This window comes from Brassica rapa, chromosome A01, assembly GCF_000309985.2.
Source record: "Brassica rapa cultivar Chiifu-401-42 chromosome A01, CAAS_Brap_v3.01, whole genome shotgun sequence".
Lineage (NCBI taxonomy): Eukaryota > Viridiplantae > Streptophyta > Magnoliopsida > Brassicales > Brassicaceae > Brassica > Brassica rapa.
The window spans coordinates 9903754-9923926 of NC_024795.2; the positions used below are offsets into that span (position 1 = coordinate 9903754).

The 20173-nt window shown below is 39.3% G+C and overlaps 3 protein-coding genes across 3 annotated transcripts; 2 read left to right on the forward strand and 1 right to left on the reverse strand.

Annotated features, from left to right (window-relative positions):
• The first annotated feature begins 1044 nt into the window (after window positions 1–1044).
• Window positions 1045–3647, forward strand: LOC103867571 (molybdate-anion transporter). The gene is made up of 8 exons (XM_009145653.3): window positions 1045–1314; window positions 1637–1781; window positions 1891–2059; window positions 2134–2404; window positions 2490–2755; window positions 2846–3061; window positions 3143–3245; window positions 3334–3647. Exons 1-8 carry the CDS (start codon window positions 1164–1166, stop codon window positions 3393–3395), a joined length of 1383 nt encoding a protein of 460 aa, XP_009143901.1. The 5' UTR covers window positions 1045–1163; the 3' UTR covers window positions 3396–3647.
• Window positions 3648–5937: 2290 nt separating this feature from the next.
• LOC103867582 (molybdate-anion transporter) lies at window positions 5938–8433 on the forward strand. The gene is made up of 8 exons (XM_009145661.3): window positions 5938–6195; window positions 6468–6612; window positions 6693–6861; window positions 6937–7207; window positions 7293–7558; window positions 7636–7851; window positions 7933–8035; window positions 8124–8433. The coding sequence occupies exons 1-8, from the start codon at window positions 6045–6047 to the stop codon at window positions 8183–8185; spliced, it is 1383 nt and encodes a 460-aa protein (XP_009143909.2). The 5' UTR covers window positions 5938–6044; the 3' UTR covers window positions 8186–8433.
• Window positions 8434–8476: 43 nt separating this feature from the next.
• Window positions 8477–11715, reverse strand: LOC103867590 (oligopeptide transporter 6). Its single transcript, XM_009145672.3, has 4 exons — window positions 10873–11715; window positions 10114–10781; window positions 9357–9801; window positions 8477–9281 (listed from the first exon to the last, which is right to left on the reverse strand). Exons 1-4 carry the CDS (start codon window positions 11344–11346, stop codon window positions 8661–8663), a joined length of 2208 nt encoding a protein of 735 aa, XP_009143920.1. The 5' UTR covers window positions 11347–11715; the 3' UTR covers window positions 8477–8660.
• Between the last annotated feature and the right edge of the window lie 8458 nt (window positions 11716–20173).

The window sequence follows — 20173 nt, forward strand, 5'->3', positions numbered from 1 at the left end:
AATTCCTGGAGAAAACGATTTATTAAACAATTATGCAGGCTACGGAAGAAAGACTTACAAACCTACAAGGGATCTTCAACATGGTGTAAGTAAATTCGGTCAGGGTGTGATCTTCGTAAGACGGCTCAGGTGATGCAGTTAGGCGTAAATCCTTATAAGGCAAGTAGTATTATCGGTTGTCGAACCGTCTATGGAATCTTTCTCATTATTGTAATATCATAATAAATCAACGTAAAAAAAAAGTAAATAGAAAAGTAGCCAAAGGAGAAAAGGAAGTAGCCAACTCTCTCTCTCTCTAAACGGGCACCTCTCTCTCTAAAATATGGGCTGGATATGGACATCCACAATATGAATTATAACACATTAGTCAAAAAAAAAAAACTAGTACATTGTAACATAACTACAAATATCACATGTTTCAACACATGAGTACATGAATATTTTTAACAAAGAAAGTTTGTCCTAATATGTTATGAACTTAGGTCGAACACTCTTAACATATTCCAAGGTGCATATGTATATTTTAAAAAAATAAGACTTTGAAGAAAGTAAATAAACAAATGTTATTACAAAAGAAAATAAAAAAATGTAAACGAACAAATGAAATGCTCAGATTCAATGTAGAACGCAGGGGCGAGTCAGTGGATCGAAACCAAAATCACTCGTTGAAACTTTCTGATACATGTCATGTGCTTTCCCACTTCCACTAATGACTCTCACTGTTCTAAGAAAATGGCCCTATTCGTTAGAAGAACTTTGATCTATATGTATCGAAAACTAAAATCATCGGACGGCTTAAGATGGATCGGCCCCACTCCTTAACCCGACCGACACATTTATTCTCAGTGTTCTCACTCCACCGACACTCTTCTCACCGTTGATCACTCCAACTCACCGTCGAGATCTCGCCACGTGCACCTTCTCTTATCCTCATACGGCGAAACAACGTCCTCTCACGCAGCTCCGAATCGTAAACACTACGACTTGGGAGTGTTTATATTTATATAACCCGAAGGTAATAAAGTCCACGTGGAGCCCAAAGGTAGTGGCATTTACGCGTCAGTGAGAGAGTATAGTATAAAAACGATCTGGATCTCAAATAAGTAGAGTAGGATCACTTTCTCCATCGAAAATATCTCTCAATTTCTCTGGATCCAGCGACAATGGAGGTGTTCTACTACGTGGTGTTCGGGGTCCTTGGCATCGTCGTGGCGACGTTGGAGCTAAGCAAGAACAATAAGGACCGGATCAACACTTCTTCTGCTTTCACTTCTTTCAAGAACAACTACCTCGTCGTTTACTCTCTCATGATGGGTACGATCCTCAATATTCGATCCGATCTGGTTGAAATAATGTGTTTGGGTGGGAGATTCAGATCCGTGTTTGTTGTTTTTGTCGTGTTTACTTGCAAAGTATTGTCTTTTTAGAAAAGAGTTGTATAACTTTATGGTTTTGAATTGCTTCACTTGGTTGGTAGAGAAGGTAACAGAGGATTAAGATGTGTAAACAGTGATGTTACTCTACTAGTATGAGTTAGAGATTGGTTGCTAAAACCAAAGTTTCAAATTTGTAGAAGGTTTTGGTATTTGTCTAACATCAATGATGTAACCGGAGTTTGATATTTTGTGAATGGCAGCGGGTGACTGGTTACAGGGTCCATATGTGTACTATCTTTACAGTACTTATGGGTTCAGTAAAGGGGATATTGGGCAGCTTTTCATTGCTGGTTTTGGTTCCTCTATGCTCTTTGGTACTATTGTTGGATCTCTAGCCGACAAACAGTGAGTTTCCTCTCTCTCTCTCTCTCATGCTTTTATTATGTTCTTGTACTTAATGGAAAATCTCAACAACTCTCTTTTAGTAATTGCGTAATGGTGTGCTTTGTATCAGGGGTCGTAAGAGAGCGTGTGTTACTTACTGTATTACCTACATATTGAGCTGCATCACCAAGCATTCTCCTCAATACAAGGTTTTGATGTTGGGCCGTGTGTTGGGAGGCATTTCTACTTCCCTTCTCTTTTCATCTTTTGAATCCTGGCTAGTTGCTGAGCACAATAAGGTAAAGTTACCAAAGGTTTATGTTGAGTTAAAGCCCTTATCCTAATAAATATATTTCTCTTGTGATGTATTCAGAGGGGCTTTGAGCAGCAATGGCTGTCTATAACATTCTCAAAGGCTGTGTTTTTTGGAAATGGTCTTGTTGCTATTATCGCTGGATTGTTTGGGAACTTGCTAGTGCATTCCTTCTCTCTTGGTCCTGTTGCGCCATTTGACGCTGCTGCATGCGTTCTTGCTATTGGAATGGCTGTCATTCTATCTTCATGGTCTGAAAACTATGGTGATCCTTCTGACAACAAGGACTTGCTTACTCAGTTTAGAGGTGCTGCAATCGCCATTGCCTCTGGTGAGTTTTGAATTCAGTTTGCCTCTTGAGTCTTGAAGAATGTTTGATGACTTGGAAAGTAAGGAGTTTCTGTATCTTTGATCAGATGAAAAGATCGCACTTTTGGGTGCCATCCAGTCGCTTTTTGAAGGATCTATGTATACTTTTGTATTCCTCTGGACTCCTGCTCTAAGCCCCAACGATGAGGAGATTCCCCATGGTTTCATTTTTGCTACGTTTATGCTCGCTTCGATGCTCGGCAGTTCTCTTGCTTCTCGTCTATTGTCTCGCTCATCTCCCAAAGTAGAGAGCTACATGCAGATAGTCTTCCTAGTTTCTGCTGCCTCACTATTGCTTCCAATTATAATGGCTGTAAGTTTCTTAAAAATGCTTAGCGTGACTTCTTATTTACCTGTTGTTCTATTCTGTGACTCACTGTTTGCAACCGGATGTGTGATTTAGTCATTAGTAGCACCTTCCAAAGTAAAAGGTGGAGGAATCTCTTTCTCGGGTTGCTTCCAGCTTCTTGGGTTCTGTATCTTTGAGGCGTGTGTAGGACTGTTTTGGCCATCCATAATGAAGATGAGATCCCAATACATACCTGAGGAAGCCAGAAGCACAATCATGAACTTTTTCCGGATTCCTCTGAACATCTTTGTCTGTGTTGTCTTGTACAATGTAAGTCTCCTCTAGGCTTCCTTTTCTGCGTTATCCTATGACCTGTGTCTTGGTATTGACTAGTTTTTATGTGCTCTGAAGGTGAATGCGTTCCCAATCACAGTCATGTTTGGAATGTGCTCTATCTTCCTCTTTGTTGCTAGTCTCCTGCAAAGAAGGCTCATGATGATTGTTGACAAGCCAAGTATGTTGTCTCTATGTTTCATTTAGCTCTGAGCTATCTACTTGCCCTAGCAAGCTTTCCACTTACAATGAGTTTAATGATTTTGCAGAGACAAATGATTGGACACCTCTTAATGAAAGAAACACAGAAGATGATCCTCTCAACGTTTGATGAATAAACTATACATTATGCACATTCTGGATTCAATAATGGAGACAGATAGAAGACAAGGAAAAGTTTTAAGGTTGTTTCTTATGGCAATATAGCATGCAACAATTCGAACAGAAAGTTCATAGCAGTGAAGTTTGATTATTTAATTTTCTCGGCTATTATTTATTGTTGTTGTTAGAATTTAAAGACACGTTTATTTTTGTATGCAATCAATGAGGCATTGTTTCTACCATTTTGTTTGAGCTCCGTTTCTTTGAAGGCTTGCTGTTAATTCCTTTTTGAAATTTCATAAAATGGTCAAAGGAGGATGAAAAGAAAACCTGGAAGTGAATAAACGTTAAAAAATCTGAAGAAGAACTCATCAGCCGAAACGCCAGCTTGAATTAAGAAAGAATAGAGTCGTTAATGAATGCATCTTTGAACCAATGCAGCCCATTATGTGAGGTGAAAGCTCGATTAATCCATATCAGCCATTCTGGATTGTATCTCTGCTTTGCTTCCAACTCTTCGGTAAAACAGAACACAGAGACAGCGAAGTTTTCTTCTGTTTCTAGTCATTTACGGATGAGCGTGACCGTCGTCAAAATGATACCATTTATAGTCATCAATCAACTGCAGGAACAGTAACACATATGCTTATCCAAAGGACTCATCAGAATAAATAGTGAGAGCAATCAAGCGACCGACCTTGGCGTGAGCAGTGTAGTGGCCACCACTGTAATGGTTGCTAAATGCGTAGAGATCATATAAGCAAGACTCCACGTTCTTGTTCTTGTCGATATCGTTAATTGGGAAGTCCCATACTCCCATGTTTTTTCATAGACTTGTCTAAAAGCATCTTCAAAAACACATTATATTTTGAACTTAATTTCAAAAATATATTTTTATTTTATATTATTATCTTTATATTTTTTTATAATTAATTAAATTTATATAATGTTTATAAATAACTAGAACATATGTAAAATATTACAATAATATTAATTAATAAAATGTTACACTAAATATAAAAGGGAAAATTTATATAATGTTACACTACGGCTCTGAGGTCAAATACACTCATGGATCTCGATTATCAATCTTTCTTACATTCGGTAATGCCATATACATCAGACATTGCAGTCCTTTATCAATATCTTGATGGCGTCTCATGAGCTATGTCGCCGTGGATTATACCACGCACCGGAAGATATATTAGGTCATGGACTTCGACTACACGAGCTTATGGACTGCGATCATGAAGGCTGATCTTTCCTTTTTTTTCACTAGCCCGTACTACAATCTAGTCGGTCCATGCTAGTGTTATAGATTTGATAGATAATCTGTATCAATCAACTAACCTCTCTTAGGCTGGTTTAGTATAAAGTAAACACAAGGAATTCAAATTTCTTTTATAAGTATATGGACTGAATTGGATTGTCCTTATACAACTCATTTACATAATATATGCAGCTGCTTTGTTTCAGTCTATGAACAACTTAGGAACAATGTTATTCTTTATCCAGTGATCCATATGCTGCTTACTACATCATTATATGTCAATCTAATTTCTTTCTTATGACCAGACCTTTATCAATTTCGAAAATATGTAGCAGCATCCACCACATAGGAGTTTATCTCCTTATAATCTGTTCCATGGTCTCTGTGAGTATCCTTGTGTAACAAGCTATGATCTAATGCTGTTTAGTAGGAAACATGAACACTTTTAGACCATGTGATCATGTACCATATCTCACGGTTTCTAAACCATTGATTTTATAAAATGTCCATTTATATTTGGAACTCTTTATATTTTTATGTTTTGTAAAATATATTTAGAGTAGAATATATTATATTATAATATAGATGTTTGATAATAGTTTTTTATCTGTACATAATATTATATTTATAATTTTATAACTTGATGCAATTTGATGTAATTGTAGTATTTATATATTAACCTATTGATATTTTTGTTTATTTATTTAAAAATGATTTAATTTTTTACAGTAGGTTTTTATGAATTATTATTAATTTTATGATATTTGGGTTTCTTGAAAATTATATTGTAGCAGATTAATATATACTATATATTACAGTTTGTGTTTTTATTTTCAGCAAAAAATAACAACAATTCATTGTAATTAATTTATTTTTTTTTATTTTAAGTGAAGTGGAAGATTTGTAAATAAGAAAGTAATGCAATGGCTAAATGTGTAAATAAAAAGAAATATTTAATCTGCTATCCAAGTTTGCAAACGACATAATCTGTAAATGAGAAAAAAATACAGTGACTAAATATGTAAATAAAAAAGATATTTAATCTGCTATCATTGTTTCCAAACAATTTGCATTTAATCTACTATCTAAATTTTCAAACAGTACCAAAAGGTACTTCAGTTTAATAATATAGATGTTTGGTTTAGTTTGGTTATGTTTAGGTTATTGGGTTAAACTAAACCAAACTGAATCCGAAATTCAAAGAATCACAATATGAAAGACATGTTATTAGATGGATCCAAACCGAACCGATACCTTTAATTTTGGGTCGGGTTCGGGTTTTGGTTTGTAAGCGAGGCCTAGTACAAGTATAGATAGTAGAGAATAGAAAGATCTGAATCTCAAAGAAGCACTTCTCCCCATCTCTCAATTTCTCCGGATCCAGCGACAATGGAGGTGTTCTACTACGTGGTGTTCGGGGTCCTCGGCATCGTCGTGGCGACGTTGGAGCTGAGCAAGAACAACAAGGATCGGATCAACACTTCTTCAGCATTCACTTCTTTCAAGAACAACTACCTCGTCGTTTACTCTCTCATGATGGGTACGATCCCCAATTTTTATTATCTCTAGAAAATGTTTGATTCGATCCGATCTGATCTGATCTGGTTAAAGTAATGTGGAATTTGGGTGGGAGATTCAGATCCGTGCTTGTTGTTGGTTTTGAATTGCTTCACTTGTTAGAGAAGATAACCAATTATTGAAGATCTGTTAACAATAATGTTACCTACTACTATGGGTTAGAGATTGGTTGCTAAAACTAAAGTTTCAAACTTTATAGAGTTTTGATGATTGTTTTGTTTCCTTGAATGGCAGCGGGTGACTGGTTGCAGGGTCCATATGTGTACTATCTTTACAGTACTTATGGGTATAGCAAAGGGGACATTGGGCAGCTTTTCATTGCTGGTTTTGGTTCCTCTATGCTCTTTGGTACTATCGTTGGCTCTCTTGCCGACAAACAGTGAGTTTCCTCTCTCTCGCTGATGCTTTTATTATGTTCTTACACTAAATGGCAAATCTCAATAACTCTCTGCATCACAGGGGTCGTAAGAGGGCGTGCGTTACGTACTGTATTACTTACATATTGAGCTGTATCACCAAGCATTCTCCTCAATACAAGGTTTTGATGGTGGGCCGTGTGTTGGGAGGCATTGCTACTTCCCTTCTCTTTTCATCTTTTGAATCCTGGCTAGTTGCTGAGCACAATAAGGTAAAGTTACCAAAGGTTTATGTTGAGTTAAAGCCCTTATCCTAATTAAATATATTTCTTTTGTGATGTATTCAGAGGGGCTTTGAGCAGCAATGGCTGTCTATAACATTCTCAAAGGCTGTGTTTTTTGGAAATGGTCTTGTTGCTATTATCGCTGGATTGTTTGGGAACTTGCTAGTGCATTCCTTCTCTCTTGGACCTGTTGCGCCATTTGACGCTGCTGCATGCTTTCTTGCCATTGGAATGGCTGTCATTCTATCTTCATGGTCAGAAAACTATGGAGATCCTTCTGACAACAAGGACTTGATTACTCAGTTTAGAGGTGCTGCAATCGCCATTGCATCTGGTGAGTTGATAGTACTTTTGCTTCTCACTAACATCTATTGACATTTGCCTCTTGAGTCTTGAAGAATGTTTGTATCTTTCATCAGATGAAAAGATTGCACTTTTGGGTGCCATCCAGTCGCTCTTTGAAGGATCTATGTATACTTTTGTATTCCTCTGGACTCCTGCTCTAAGCCCCAACGATGAGGAGATTCCCCATGGTTTCATTTTTGCTACCTTTATGCTTGCTTCGATGCTCGGCAGTTCCCTTGCATCTCGTCTGTTGTCTCGCTCATCTCCCAAAGTAGAGAGCTACATGCAGATCGTCTTCCTAGTGTCTGCGGCCTCACTATTGCTTCCAATAATAATGGCTGTAAGTGTTTAAAAAGCTTCTTTTTGTGTTGTTCTATTCTGTGACTCATTGTTTGCAATTATATGTCTGTGACTCAGTCGTTGGTAGCACCTTCCAAAGTAAAGGGTGGAGGAATCTCTTTCTCTGGTTGCTTTCAGCTTCTTGGGTTCTGTGTCTTTGAGGCGTGTGTAGGACTGTTTTGGCCATCCATAATGAAGATGAGATCCCAATACATCCCTGAGGAAGCCAGAAGTACAATCATGAACTTTTTCCGTATTCCTCTGAACATCTTTGTCTGCGTTGTCTTATACAATGTAAGTACCCCCACAATTCTTTTTATGCGTTATCCTATGAACCTGTCCCTTGGTACTTACTAGTTTTTATATGCTCTGAAGGTGAATGAGTTCCCTATGACTGTCATGTTTGGAATGTGCTCCGTCTTCCTCTTTATTGCAAGTCTCCTGCAAAGAAGGCTCATGACGATAGCTGACAAACCAAGTATGTTGTCTCTATGTTGATTGAGCTACCTACTTGCTCTAGCAAGCTTCCCACTTACAATCAGTTTTAACTCTCTATGATTTTGCAGAGGCAAATGATTGGACACCTCTTAATGAAAGAAACGCAGAAGAAGCTCCTCTCAACATTTGATGAAATAATCTACGTATTACGCACATTCCGGATTCAATAATGGAGACAGATAGAAGACAAGAAAAGATTTTAAGGTTGTTTTGCAAGGCAATATAGCATGCAGAACAGAAAGTTCATAGCAGTGAAGTTTGATTATTTAATTTTCTTGGCTATTATTTATTGTTGATGTTAAACTGAAAGACAAGTTCATTTTTGTATGCAATCAGTGTGTTTCTTCTTTCTTTCTATACAAGACATTGCTTCTACCATTTTGATAAACTCTGTTCTTGTATTATGCTTTGGATAAAAAAATATCTTCACATAATACTCATTATAAGAAGACAAAAATAGAGTCACTAGCATTTGTGTTTGGTCATAGAACAGAACAGTACCTAATGTAAAGCTATGACAAACTTCTTCAAAGAGTAAATACATTTCTGAGGATAAAAATAATACTGTTTCCTTGCGTCTTGTTATATACTGTTTCTCTGACAAGCTAGAAGACGGGACAACCTTTGACCACAACCCCTTTTGCGGTTGGACATGAAGCTAAAGGACATGTATCACGGTCACCAGAGTTTCCCCACCACTGCACTTCAATACCCTTTCTTCCAAGTGCAAGAAACAGAAGTATAGTCATAAAAGCCGAGCCAGCATCTAAACCACCCGACAACACATAGTTATACTTCTTCCACCACTCTCTCCTGTACTTGAAAATGAAATGGCCAAAGACGAATGCAACAATAAGCCAGCTGGTGAAGTTAACAGCTGTTGCTGGCGGCATCATTGCGGTGGCTCCAACAAGGACAGGGATATGAATCTTGGAGATCCATGTCTGAGCCGGGAATGCTTTAGCGGCTAGCCAGACCAAGAGTGGAGCTATGGCGCCTACGAGGAAGAACCAGTTGACACTCGAGTATTCTCCAAGGTCTCCAAACACCCTGCGTGGTCCCACTAGTCCCCAAATCACAGAGGCGTCAAAGAAGACGCGGTCCATGGGACAAGTCCATTGGCTGTCTGAAGGAAGCAAGGATGTGTCACAGAGATGAGGAATCTCTTCCATTAACCACCAAGCTGTTCCTGTGTAAACCATAACCGCCACAAGCGTCCCTACCACCTGAACTTAACCAGTTTGATTAGTTATGCTCTTTTCTTTAACGAGCTTTCAACTTAAAACTAATTGATAACGTACCTGAGCCATGAACATGGATCTAGGCGGGATCTTCATGTAGTGACCGAGCTTGAAGTCGGAAATGAAAGTTAGAGCTTGAGTCATACTAATGTATCCATAGACCTTGAAGCACATGTTGGCAACAGGACGTTCCGGGTAGATATACCCAATAACATACTCGGTTATAATGTTCAACCCTGGTGCCTGGTTAGTGGTAGCGGCTATAACACCGATCAAAGGAGTGAAAGAGATAGCAATAGCACAAGCGAGCAACACTCCCCACCAAGGAAGCTGCACGGTGGCGTTGTAGTGCACAGAGATGAACATGATGAGCGCAATATTCAGTAAGAGGATCACCAGAAACCACCACATTGGAACTTCTCTGTAGTTCTTCTTCATGATTCTTGTATGTATATCCATTTTCTTATCCTTCTGAAACGCTCCTCTTGTCTGTTTCCACAAGTCACTGTAAAACATATAGAGATGTCTTGAGTTTGATCTGATTAGTAGAAATAAACTAACTCTTTCCTTTTAACAAAAAACATATTTTTACAAATTAAGAAAATGATTGAATTTTATTAGTTAAACTTACTTAATCAAATAGTGTTTGAGATAAATAACATTATTTATAATATCAATGCATTTTGTAACTAATACTAAGTTTAAAGTAAATATAAATTGTATTGAAATTCTAAAATGACATTTTGTATAATAAGAAATAAAATGTCAAAATAATATTATTTTATGAAACAGAGAAAGTAGTTAAGTAATTGTATACCTTCCGTTGAATACTAAGACATGGACGATGGTGGCAGACAATGTAGCAAAGCCGAGTCCATAAGTAACAGCAAAGAAGGTGCTCATGTTGATAGAACCGGTGTTAGAATAAACCGCACGGTCTAGATGGAACTTGCTATCAATAATGCTCAAAACATCATAGCGTGAGCCATTAGCCATGAAGAGCTGGCTAGAGAAGATAGGAAACGTCTTGGCTTCGTATATGTTAAGCCAGTAACAAATAGGCGTGACGATATACATGACAAGCACAAAGCCAATAGCTACATTGACTGAAGCGAACAAGGGACTAGCTAGAGGGCTTCCAAGGTAAGCACTAATGGTGACCCAATCAAAACCAATGGATCCAACACCTAGACCGTGTTCACCTGAACCGAGTTGGTTTACTAGAATTGATTTGGGATTGAACCAGCAAACCCATGAGATTGATGTTAACATGGTGAAGAGATAACCGGGAAGGATATAGTAAGCAAAGCTAGCTACTAGGACGATCAAGAAGAACTGTGTTCGACTCATGTGTCCTTTTGATTTCTTCTCCTTCTCGTGTAATGCTCCGAAGAGAGAGACTTGGACGAGGTTGCTTGGCCACCACATCTCTCCTGGCTCGACCAGGTGTTTCCTGAATAGACCCGCCCATCCAAATCCAAGAATCTATACAACACAAAAAACAAAAAAAAACTTCAAGATTCAAGAATTTCAAGAACTGAAAATTTAAGATCCAAGAATCAGAGGAAGTGGAGACCTGAGTGGTGATCATAACGAGAAACGCAGGGAGGAAAGGAAGAGAGCGTTTGTAGTAAAGCTTAATAGCACTGAGGATATGAGTAGCGTAGACGGAGCCAGCGCCGGAGTTCGCAAAGATTGTGATCAGAACATGTTCCTTGACGTTGAAGGCACCTGGATTTAACGTGAACTGGAACCTCGTACCTTCCAAGAACCTCCTCGTCGGAAGCACCCTCGCCATGAGATGTCCGAGCGGCACGACGGCGATCTGAGCTGAGATTCCGGTGATGCTCAACGGCATGGTTCTGTACCAGAAAAACTGGTTAATGAAAGAGAGTACAATGCACGCGCCTATACCAAGAACCCACATCCGAAACGTGAGAACCGGTAAGCTCGGATCATCGGTTTTGGGTACGGTGAGCTCAACCTCCGGTACAACGCACCGGTCATCGTCCGTTATAACCACCGGGAACTCTTCTGCTATCTCTCCCATATCGCTTTTCTTTTCTAATGTGTTCCGATCTTTGAGGGATGGTTGTACTCTTTTTATATGTGTAAACTCTTCAATAATTGTATTGAAGTATCTATGCACTCACCTCGCGTGTGTATCCCATTAAGGGAGTCTGTCTTTTCCACTGAAAACTCTTTTGTTTTTGCTTTGTCACTCGCATGTTATTATTGAGATAATACTAATAATATAAATGGATCGACAGATAAAGAAATTATAAAATAAGAATTTTGCAGAAGAAAGAGAATACACCAGAGGAAAACGACAAGTGATGGGTCAAGAGCATCGGCTTGTGGGGAGGGAGAAGAACAGCTAAGCTAAAGAAGATATATAGTTTTAGTAATTTATAAATTAAACAAAGGTTCCAAACAGAAGATATATATTACAGTTTTGTAATTTATAAAATTAAACAAAGTTGCAAACAAACAAAAAGAGAGGCAGATATTATTTAAGTTTATGTCATGAGAGGTAGAAATCTTTAATGCAGTAATATAAATACTTTGGTGTTCGGTGCCACTGCCAACCCAGCTGTACGTACCACAAGTTTGCTGTGGTCACTAGGCCACCACGCACGGGCGCACCAAACCTTGTAAGAGCATCTCCATCCATACTCTATTTTTTCTTCTAAAATGGATTAAAAGTGAATATGAAGTAAGAAATGCTCCAATCCAACTCCATATCTCACTCCATAATGAAGTTTACTCCATAAATGGAGTAATCTATTTTTTGTTTGTTCATCACTCCATTATGGAGTAGAAAATGGAGTAGGGTTGGAGCAATTTTACTTTATTTTCACTTTTACTCCATTTTAAAGGAAAAAATGGAGTTTTACATTGGAGATGCTCTAACGTTTGAAAATAAATATCAAATGTATATGACTGATCTAACAACTATATCTAAAGTACCAACTATTAAAACATATCAATTCCACACCAACCATGTAACTGTACTACTGGAGTACATTAATAACTATTGGAATATGTTAAAGCACTTCCTCTAGAGTTCAAAACTTCATCAGTTAAAAAATAGAAAGGAGAGTTCGAAACTTCAATGAAACAAAAAAAATATCACAATTATGTGAGAAATTTGGGCTTAGATTTCGTCATAGCTAGTCAGTTTATTTGGTTGTCCGATAACATATGGTATCTTTTTATAGTAGTAGAAAAACTTTCCACATTTTTGTAACATTAAATGCATTAATTTCTTAACCGATTGGATTAACGAATAAAACATACCACTACATAAAAAACTTTAAGTATTTTGATACAAAAAGGTTGAGGGCGTCTAGTTATAAAAGTTTGGGACAACTATTGAATACTTGATCAATGAGAGTTCACCTAAGAGTAATAACAAGCTATAGCCTTAAGGTCAACTTTAGTTAATGATCACATAAAACTTATAAATACGTCACTAGTTCAGTTGCGATATGGAATTCAAACGAGTGCTTTTGAATCAATCAGAGAATGCGTCGTTTTCTGAATTTTCAACTAAACACATTAATGTTCTCGGGAAAAAGAAAACAATTGAAAAACAGCAACTCGTGGGAAGTGTTCATATAATTCAAGTTGCAAGTGAATGATACACCAATTTGATAATTGCAGCTTCGCAGGTCCACTCTACCCTACTGCCTGATATACTCATCCCATCTATATCGAAACTTTCAAATTTGATATATATATATATATATATGGAAATATAAATATGCATTTGTAATGTTTGTTCTTTTCTACTATCCTAAAGAGGTTTGGAGATAAATCAAATGTAACTAAAAATCATACTATAAAATTACTTTAAACACGCAAAGCAGACATGATTTTATTTTATTTATCTTTCCGAATTATTTATATCAACACAAACTTAGATTATTTGTCCTACATATCTTAGTATAAGCTACTCTGTCACGCCTATAAATTATATCAACATGTCTCATATAGAGCACATTATAAAATCCTCGATTATGATATCAGATTTTTTATTAATATGTTAACTTGTATAGAATATAGGTTCTGAGTTTGCGTTTTGTCTTTGACATTAAATAGTTATATTTATGTAACAAGACAAATCTATCAAAAATGACATTTTTATCATAAAATAAAATTTAGTCTAGCATGAAAATCTATATACCCCGAGCGTGCTAAAGTTTTTAGGGCTTTAAGATGCATAAGAAACAATGCAGGAAGTATATAATGCTTTTAAGAGCAGACGTTACGTTTGGTTTAACAACGTCCCAAAGACATTACTTCGAAAAGTACGTCGACGATTTGATAAGAACTGTCCGGTAATGATATATCTAGGGACAAAGAAAGAAAAGAAAATGTGAATCTAAATACTTTGAAGGAAGAGCAAATTAGCTCAATATACTTAAAAGGGTGGAATACCATACAAATGGGGGAAAATGGTAATGATGGAAGGAAGAAAATTGGAGGGATATAGGGTATAGAGTGCAAATAGGGGATATTTGGTGTGTAGGGAGTACAAATTCTCTTGAAGGAATATTAAAACAAAACCGATCAAAAATTGTCATATAGATTCAAAAGATGCGTATTTGTATAGTGAAGTGGAAATCCGATTGCGACTTGGTACGTCACTGCATATATCTAACCTAATTACGAAAATAATGACAAAGTATACACATTAACAAAGCAAATACTTATCCCAGCTAACATTTCTTAATAAATCAACCAAACAAATTTAACAATTTATTGATCAACATTATAACATAAAACTTCACGACCAGTCTACCCAGGGGCGTCCCTGAGGAGAGCCATTTGAAACATGGGCCTGGGGCCCCCATTATTAAAAGGCCCCTATTTTAAAAAAAAAATATTTTGTTTTTTTTGAAACATTAAAAAAATATTTATATGTATTAATAATAAAATCGAACAACAGAATTTAGTGGGACTTACATAAAATAAATCTTTTCTCTTCCCACATTTACAGTTTTCTTAGCTTTTTGTTTGAGAATTAGTTTTTTTTTTCTGTTTTGCTTAAAAAAAAAATTCTTGCTCACGAATTTTAAAATTTCAGTTATGTTAGAAGGGCCCCCATTTTTTCATTTGTTTAGAGCCCCACTTTTTCCAGGACCGCCCCTGAGTCTACCAGACATGCATAGTTCACTTCGCACAAACAGGTAGAAAAATGAAGATATAAAAAAAAAGATGTATGGGTAGCAACTTTACATAAATATATGGATATGGTTCATGTGATGTGTGTGGATCAGAAGAAGTGAATGTGCTTTTTTTAGAAAAAGATCAATATGAAAACGGCCTACTCTCTGATTTATCCTATATAACGTGCCCACTGTTTAGCTGGAAATCACTTGGAGACGACTTTAAGGTACGCCTAAAAATCTAAACCTAGACACCAGACAAACGACTTTCTATTTTCTTTAGGATATTATTTTTTTTTTTAAATACTACCTTCGTTGTTCTTTATTAAATTGAATACTTCGAAGTATCTTACACGAAATATCCGTCTCTAACGTTAATTCTTCAACTGTTTCTAGAAAAAAAATGACATTATTTTAAACGAAAGAAAAGGATAAAAGGTGTAGCAAATGCACATGTGACTATTCAACACTAAATGCATTATATATCATGCAAGTATATGTATAGCACGTAGGTAATATGACCAACATTTCAAGCTGCCTGAGATTAATGCTGCACCGATGGGTGTGCAAGTTAAACATAGACACAGTCGTCCACCGCTAAACAAGGATCTCACAGATGAGCATTTCATTAAAGGACATCCATCATATTCCATTTAAAAATAAATAAAAAACGTTTTGTTTAGTTTAGGTATGACAAAAGATTCAGTTTCTGTCTTTTTTTTTTTTTGAAACACAAGACTTATATTAATGCAAACTTTGAGTTAGGTATCAGTCATAAAGACTTCTTCCCCAACCAAACATTGTTTAGCAAGCTTATCAGCTGCTTTGTTCAATCCTCTTGGGATCCAGGTGAAAGAAATAAACTCAAAAGAGCTAGAAATACTAAACACATCTGAAAGAATTCCGTAAAGCTCCGGGTGTGCTTCTCGTGAGTTGAGGGCTTTGATTAACTGAGCACAGTCAGACTCGCATCTGATCCTTCTGAGTCCCAAATCTCTGCATCCAGACAGAGCTTCTCGTAGAGCCAATCCTTCTGCAATCAAGGCAGAGCCAACAAAACGACAAGGCTTGGTGAATTCCGCTGTTCCTTCCGGTGTTTTAACCGTCCATCCTAGTCCAGCCGTGAGGTTCGTCGCTCTCCAAGCCGCATCAGTATTCAAGACAGAGCAATTTGGTTCTGGCCGGGTACGAGGAGGAGTCTTGCGGGAAGGTGGGGGCGTTTTATCCTGACAGCTCGTCCACTCTTTTGCCGAGGTAATAGCTTTGGTGAGGCACACTTCTTCAGTTATTGACTTTCCTTCAAATACTAAATGATTCCTGGCACACCAGATTTGCCATAGGATCCAAGGTGCTAGCTGGCCAGAGGCAAGCCCTATTGGAGGCAAGCAAGGTTTTCCACATAAGATCAACCATACACTCTTCAAATCTATCCATCCGCTGACCTCACAAGCCACTGCAAAGGGGGCTAGACGCCAGACCTTCTCAGCATATGGGCAGTGTAGAAACAGATGATCTATAGATTCCAGTGTACCACAACGCTTGCACCTACCATCAGAAGTAATATTTCTTGCCATTAGAGTCTCTCCCACTGGTATGGCCTTTTGAAATAATCTCCACAGGAACATTTTGATCTTAGGCGAGATATGTAGGTTCCAAACACCCTTGAACCAGTGTAGTTCATCTACTTCATTCTCCTCTAGTTCCTCTGTTCTCCTTTTTATGGCTGTATGATACCCAGACTTTGTGGTATATTCACCATTCGGTGTGCTCAGCCAGATTTGTTTGTCGGGAATCCCCACAACACTCGGTACGATAGTCTTGATAGTTGTTTGCCACTGTGGTAGCAGGTTCCTGATTTTCTCCTCATTCCAATCCCTTGTGTTGTCAATGAAAAGGTCTGCGACTGTCAGGTTTGCCGAGATCTCCGTTGGTGGTCCCATAGGCCTTTGTTGGGTTGAAAGGCTAAGCCATGGGTCTTCCCAAATCCGAATTGAGGCTCCGTCACCTACAACCCATCCCAAATTTTCTTTCAGCAAGTCTCTGCCTATTAGTACCCCACGCCATCCGTGAGAGATTGCTGATTTTTCGGTAACCTCCATGAAGCTTTCCGAGGGGAAATACTTCCCTTTCAAGATCCTTGACAGCAAGAGCCCAGGGTTATTATATAATCTCCATCCCAATTTTCCCAAGAAGGCATCATTCCACGCTTGGAAGTCTCTAAAGCCCAGTCCTCCAATGGCTTTTGGTTTTGTCATTTTTTCCCAAGAGGTCCATGCCATCTTGTGTTGTCCTTCCTTGTCATCCCACCAGAATCTTGTAATTGCAGCTTGGATCCTTTGGCACAGCGAAACTGGTAGTTTGAAGCAGGTCATCGAGTATGATGGGATCGGTGAGAGCACACTCTTGATCATAGTCAGTTTCCCCGCCTTAGAGAGGAATCTATTTGACCAGCTTGCCGATTTTTGCTTGATTTTCTCCACCGTGGAAGTAAAGAGATCCCTCTTTTTTCTCCCAAAGATTTCCGGTAAACCGAGATACTTACCAACTCCTCCTTCTTTCTGTATACTTAGCTCATCCTTTACCCGCTTTCTCAAGTCCGCCGGTGTTCTTTTTGAGAAAGAAATAGAGGATTTGTCGGTATTGATTGTCTGGCCCGATGCTTCTTTATATCGCTGCAGGATGGAGTTTAGAGCTTGGCTACTGCGCTTGTTTGCACGAGTGAAAAACATAGTGTCGTCGGCAAAGAGTAAGTGATTGACTTGGGGGCATGCCCGTGCTACACTGATTCCTGTCATGGAACCCTCTTCGCTTGCTCTGTTACAAAGTCCCGACAGAACTTCACTACACAAGATGAATATGTATGGTGAAAGAGGATCTCCTTGACGAAGTCCTCTGCTCGGTGATACCCTTCCTCTAGGCGAGCCGTTGATGAGAAAGGAGTATGTAACAGTGGAGACACATTCCACAATCCATTTGGTCCACACGTCGTGGAAGCCTAAGCGCTTTAGTACCAGCTCAATGAATTCCCATTCTAGCCTATCATAGGCTTTGCTCATGTCGGTCTTAACCGCCATGGCACATCTCTTCTCCGCATCTGAGGTTTTGAGGTAATGGAGTACCTCATGTGTTATCAACACATTGTCTGAAATGGATCGGCCAGGAACGAATGCGGACTGATTCTCCGATATGATGGTTGAGAGGAGCGGTTGCAATCTTTTGGTGAGGATTTTTGAGATGATCTTATAGTAGACATTGCAAAGCGCAATGGGCCTGTAGTCCGCTACCGTTTGTGGGTTCTTTACCTTCGGGATGAGTCTAACATTTGTTTCATTTATCCTAGGCGGAAGCACGCCCGAGGTAAAGAAGCGTTGAACCTCGCTGACTATATCTGGCCCGATAGTGTCCCAATTGGAGTGGTAGAAGCTAGCCGAGAATCCGTCCGGTCCGGGCGCTTTATCTGCGTGTATTGCGAAGACTGCATCCCTGATCTCTACAGCAGCCGGGAGGCTGATCAGTCGCTCATTGTCCTCATCCGAGACTCTTCTTTGGAGTGCATAAGTTACGGTTTCCGCTCTGTCTCCATCCATTGAGGTGAATAAGGATTGGTAATATTGCACTATCACTCTGGTTATATCCTCTTCCTTATAGACCATTGAGCCTTGGCTATCTTCCAAAACCGTGAGAGAATTCGCTCTCCTTCTCTTCTTTGTTACTGCGTGAAAGTATCCAGTATTACGGTCTCCTAGTCTCAGCCATAAAAGACGGCTCCGTTGCCGCCAATACTCTTCTTCCGCCTTATATGCTGTTTCAAGCTCTGCGGTAATCTGTTGGATCAGGTTCCCATCATTCTTGGGATCTACTAAAGCTGTTTCGAGATCTTGCTTTTTCTGCTCTATGATCAGCCTGCTGTTCCGAAACTGCTTCTTACTCCATTCCACAATGGCTGAACGTGTCAGTGATATCTTGGTTCGAATAGGACTGCTCCCTGCTTCTTCCCAGACTCTCTTAATGAGCTCTTTAACCTCCACATCATCCTTCAGTCTGCGATCGAAGCGAAACATTCCTTTCCTCTTTTTATTTCCTGGGTCGAAGACCGATATCAAAGGTCTGTGGTCAGACCCTTCATACGCCAGATAATGGCTTCTTGCTGCCGGGAAGAGTTCAGCCCAAGAACTATTCGCAGCTGCTCGGTCCAGTCGACATCTAACCAGATAATCATTTCTTTTTCCCCTCCAGGACAGAAGATCACCAGAGTGAGGCAGGTCAAAGAGGTCTCCTTCTGCATAGAAGGTTCGCAGGTCTCCAAAAGATCCCTCGGGTCTAGCCGGGCCACCTTCCTTCTCATCATTACTTAAAATGTCATTGAAGTCGCCATTTATAAACCATGGGGCGTCTCTGCTGATCATAAGTGTAACCATTTGGTTCCAAAAAATCCTTCTTTTTCCATAATCAGTATCACCGTGAATAAATGCAGCAAAGAAGGTTTTTCCTTCATATTCAATACATGTGTCAATGAAATTAGCATTAGCGGACAACACATGGAGTTTAACTTCTTGTTTCCAAAGTATCGCTAGCCCTCCGGCCCCATGTCCAGTAGGCGGGACTAGGTGGTGCTGCTCGAATCCCAGCTGGTCTGTCTTGCTCAGAACAAAGAGATCAGGATTTTTTGTTTCCATAAGGAAAATAATGTCTGGAGATGTGGACCGGTTTATCTCCTTTAGACGTCGAACTGTCCGGGGATTCCCTAACCCCTGACAGTTCCAACTCACGATCTTTAAGGACCGAGAGTGGATGGAATTCGAAAATCCATCCGCTTCCTCGTGGTTGCCGGGATCATATTGCAGATAGGCCTGTTCTCTGAGCTTGTAGTTGACGTATCAGCTTGGTGTTTACTACGTGGGAGCCCTGATTTGCCTTTAGTTCCAGTATGTGCTCTCTGGCCGGTAGTAGGCTTACGGCGGTTTGGAGATGGTTTGTTCTGCGCCACCGTCCTTCTCCTTGAACCCTCTCCTTGCATCAATTTTGGGCTGCCACTTATTGTTCTTTTCCCCGGAGGACGCCCTCGTTTTTTCTTTGCACTTTTTGCCTCATCAGCTCCATCTTTTTCTCCCTGGGGCTCTGATGGTAATGTGATGCGTTGAGCTGCTGGTGTACGCGCTGGTATGGGATCATTTGCTGTTGGTTCTTCTCTGTCGCTGTTTACAAAGCTTTGGTTATTAGCTTGTAGGGGAACAGAGGATCCAAGTCTGAGAGTTGCGGGCAGTCTATCCTGGGAGTTATTCTTCGAATTCTCTAAGTTTTTTACCCCCAAGTTCGAGAGCTGTATTGGGCTAGGTCCCAACCGTTGAGTGACTGGTATTCTCTCTGGAGTCAATACATCATTAGGCTCCTGATACCTTTCGGCGGTTGCATTTAGGGCCGCTCTAGCCATTTGGATTGCTGATTCTTCCATCTCCCCTTTCTCTTCTGCCTGTCTAACTCGCTCCTTCCTAGCTTCTCTTTCAGTAGGGTCTGCACACTTTGTGTACTGAAGCATGACATTTCTTAGCTCTCCCATAGCTTCGCTTATTGCTTCCTGTGGAATTATGTTTGCTTCTATTGCTCGGGGAGTCCCCCTGACATTTGTTTCTTGTGTATTTTTGGAAGCACTTGACCCTGTCTCTCTTGCCTCAGGGACCTTTCTGGAGATTTCTCGGTAATAGC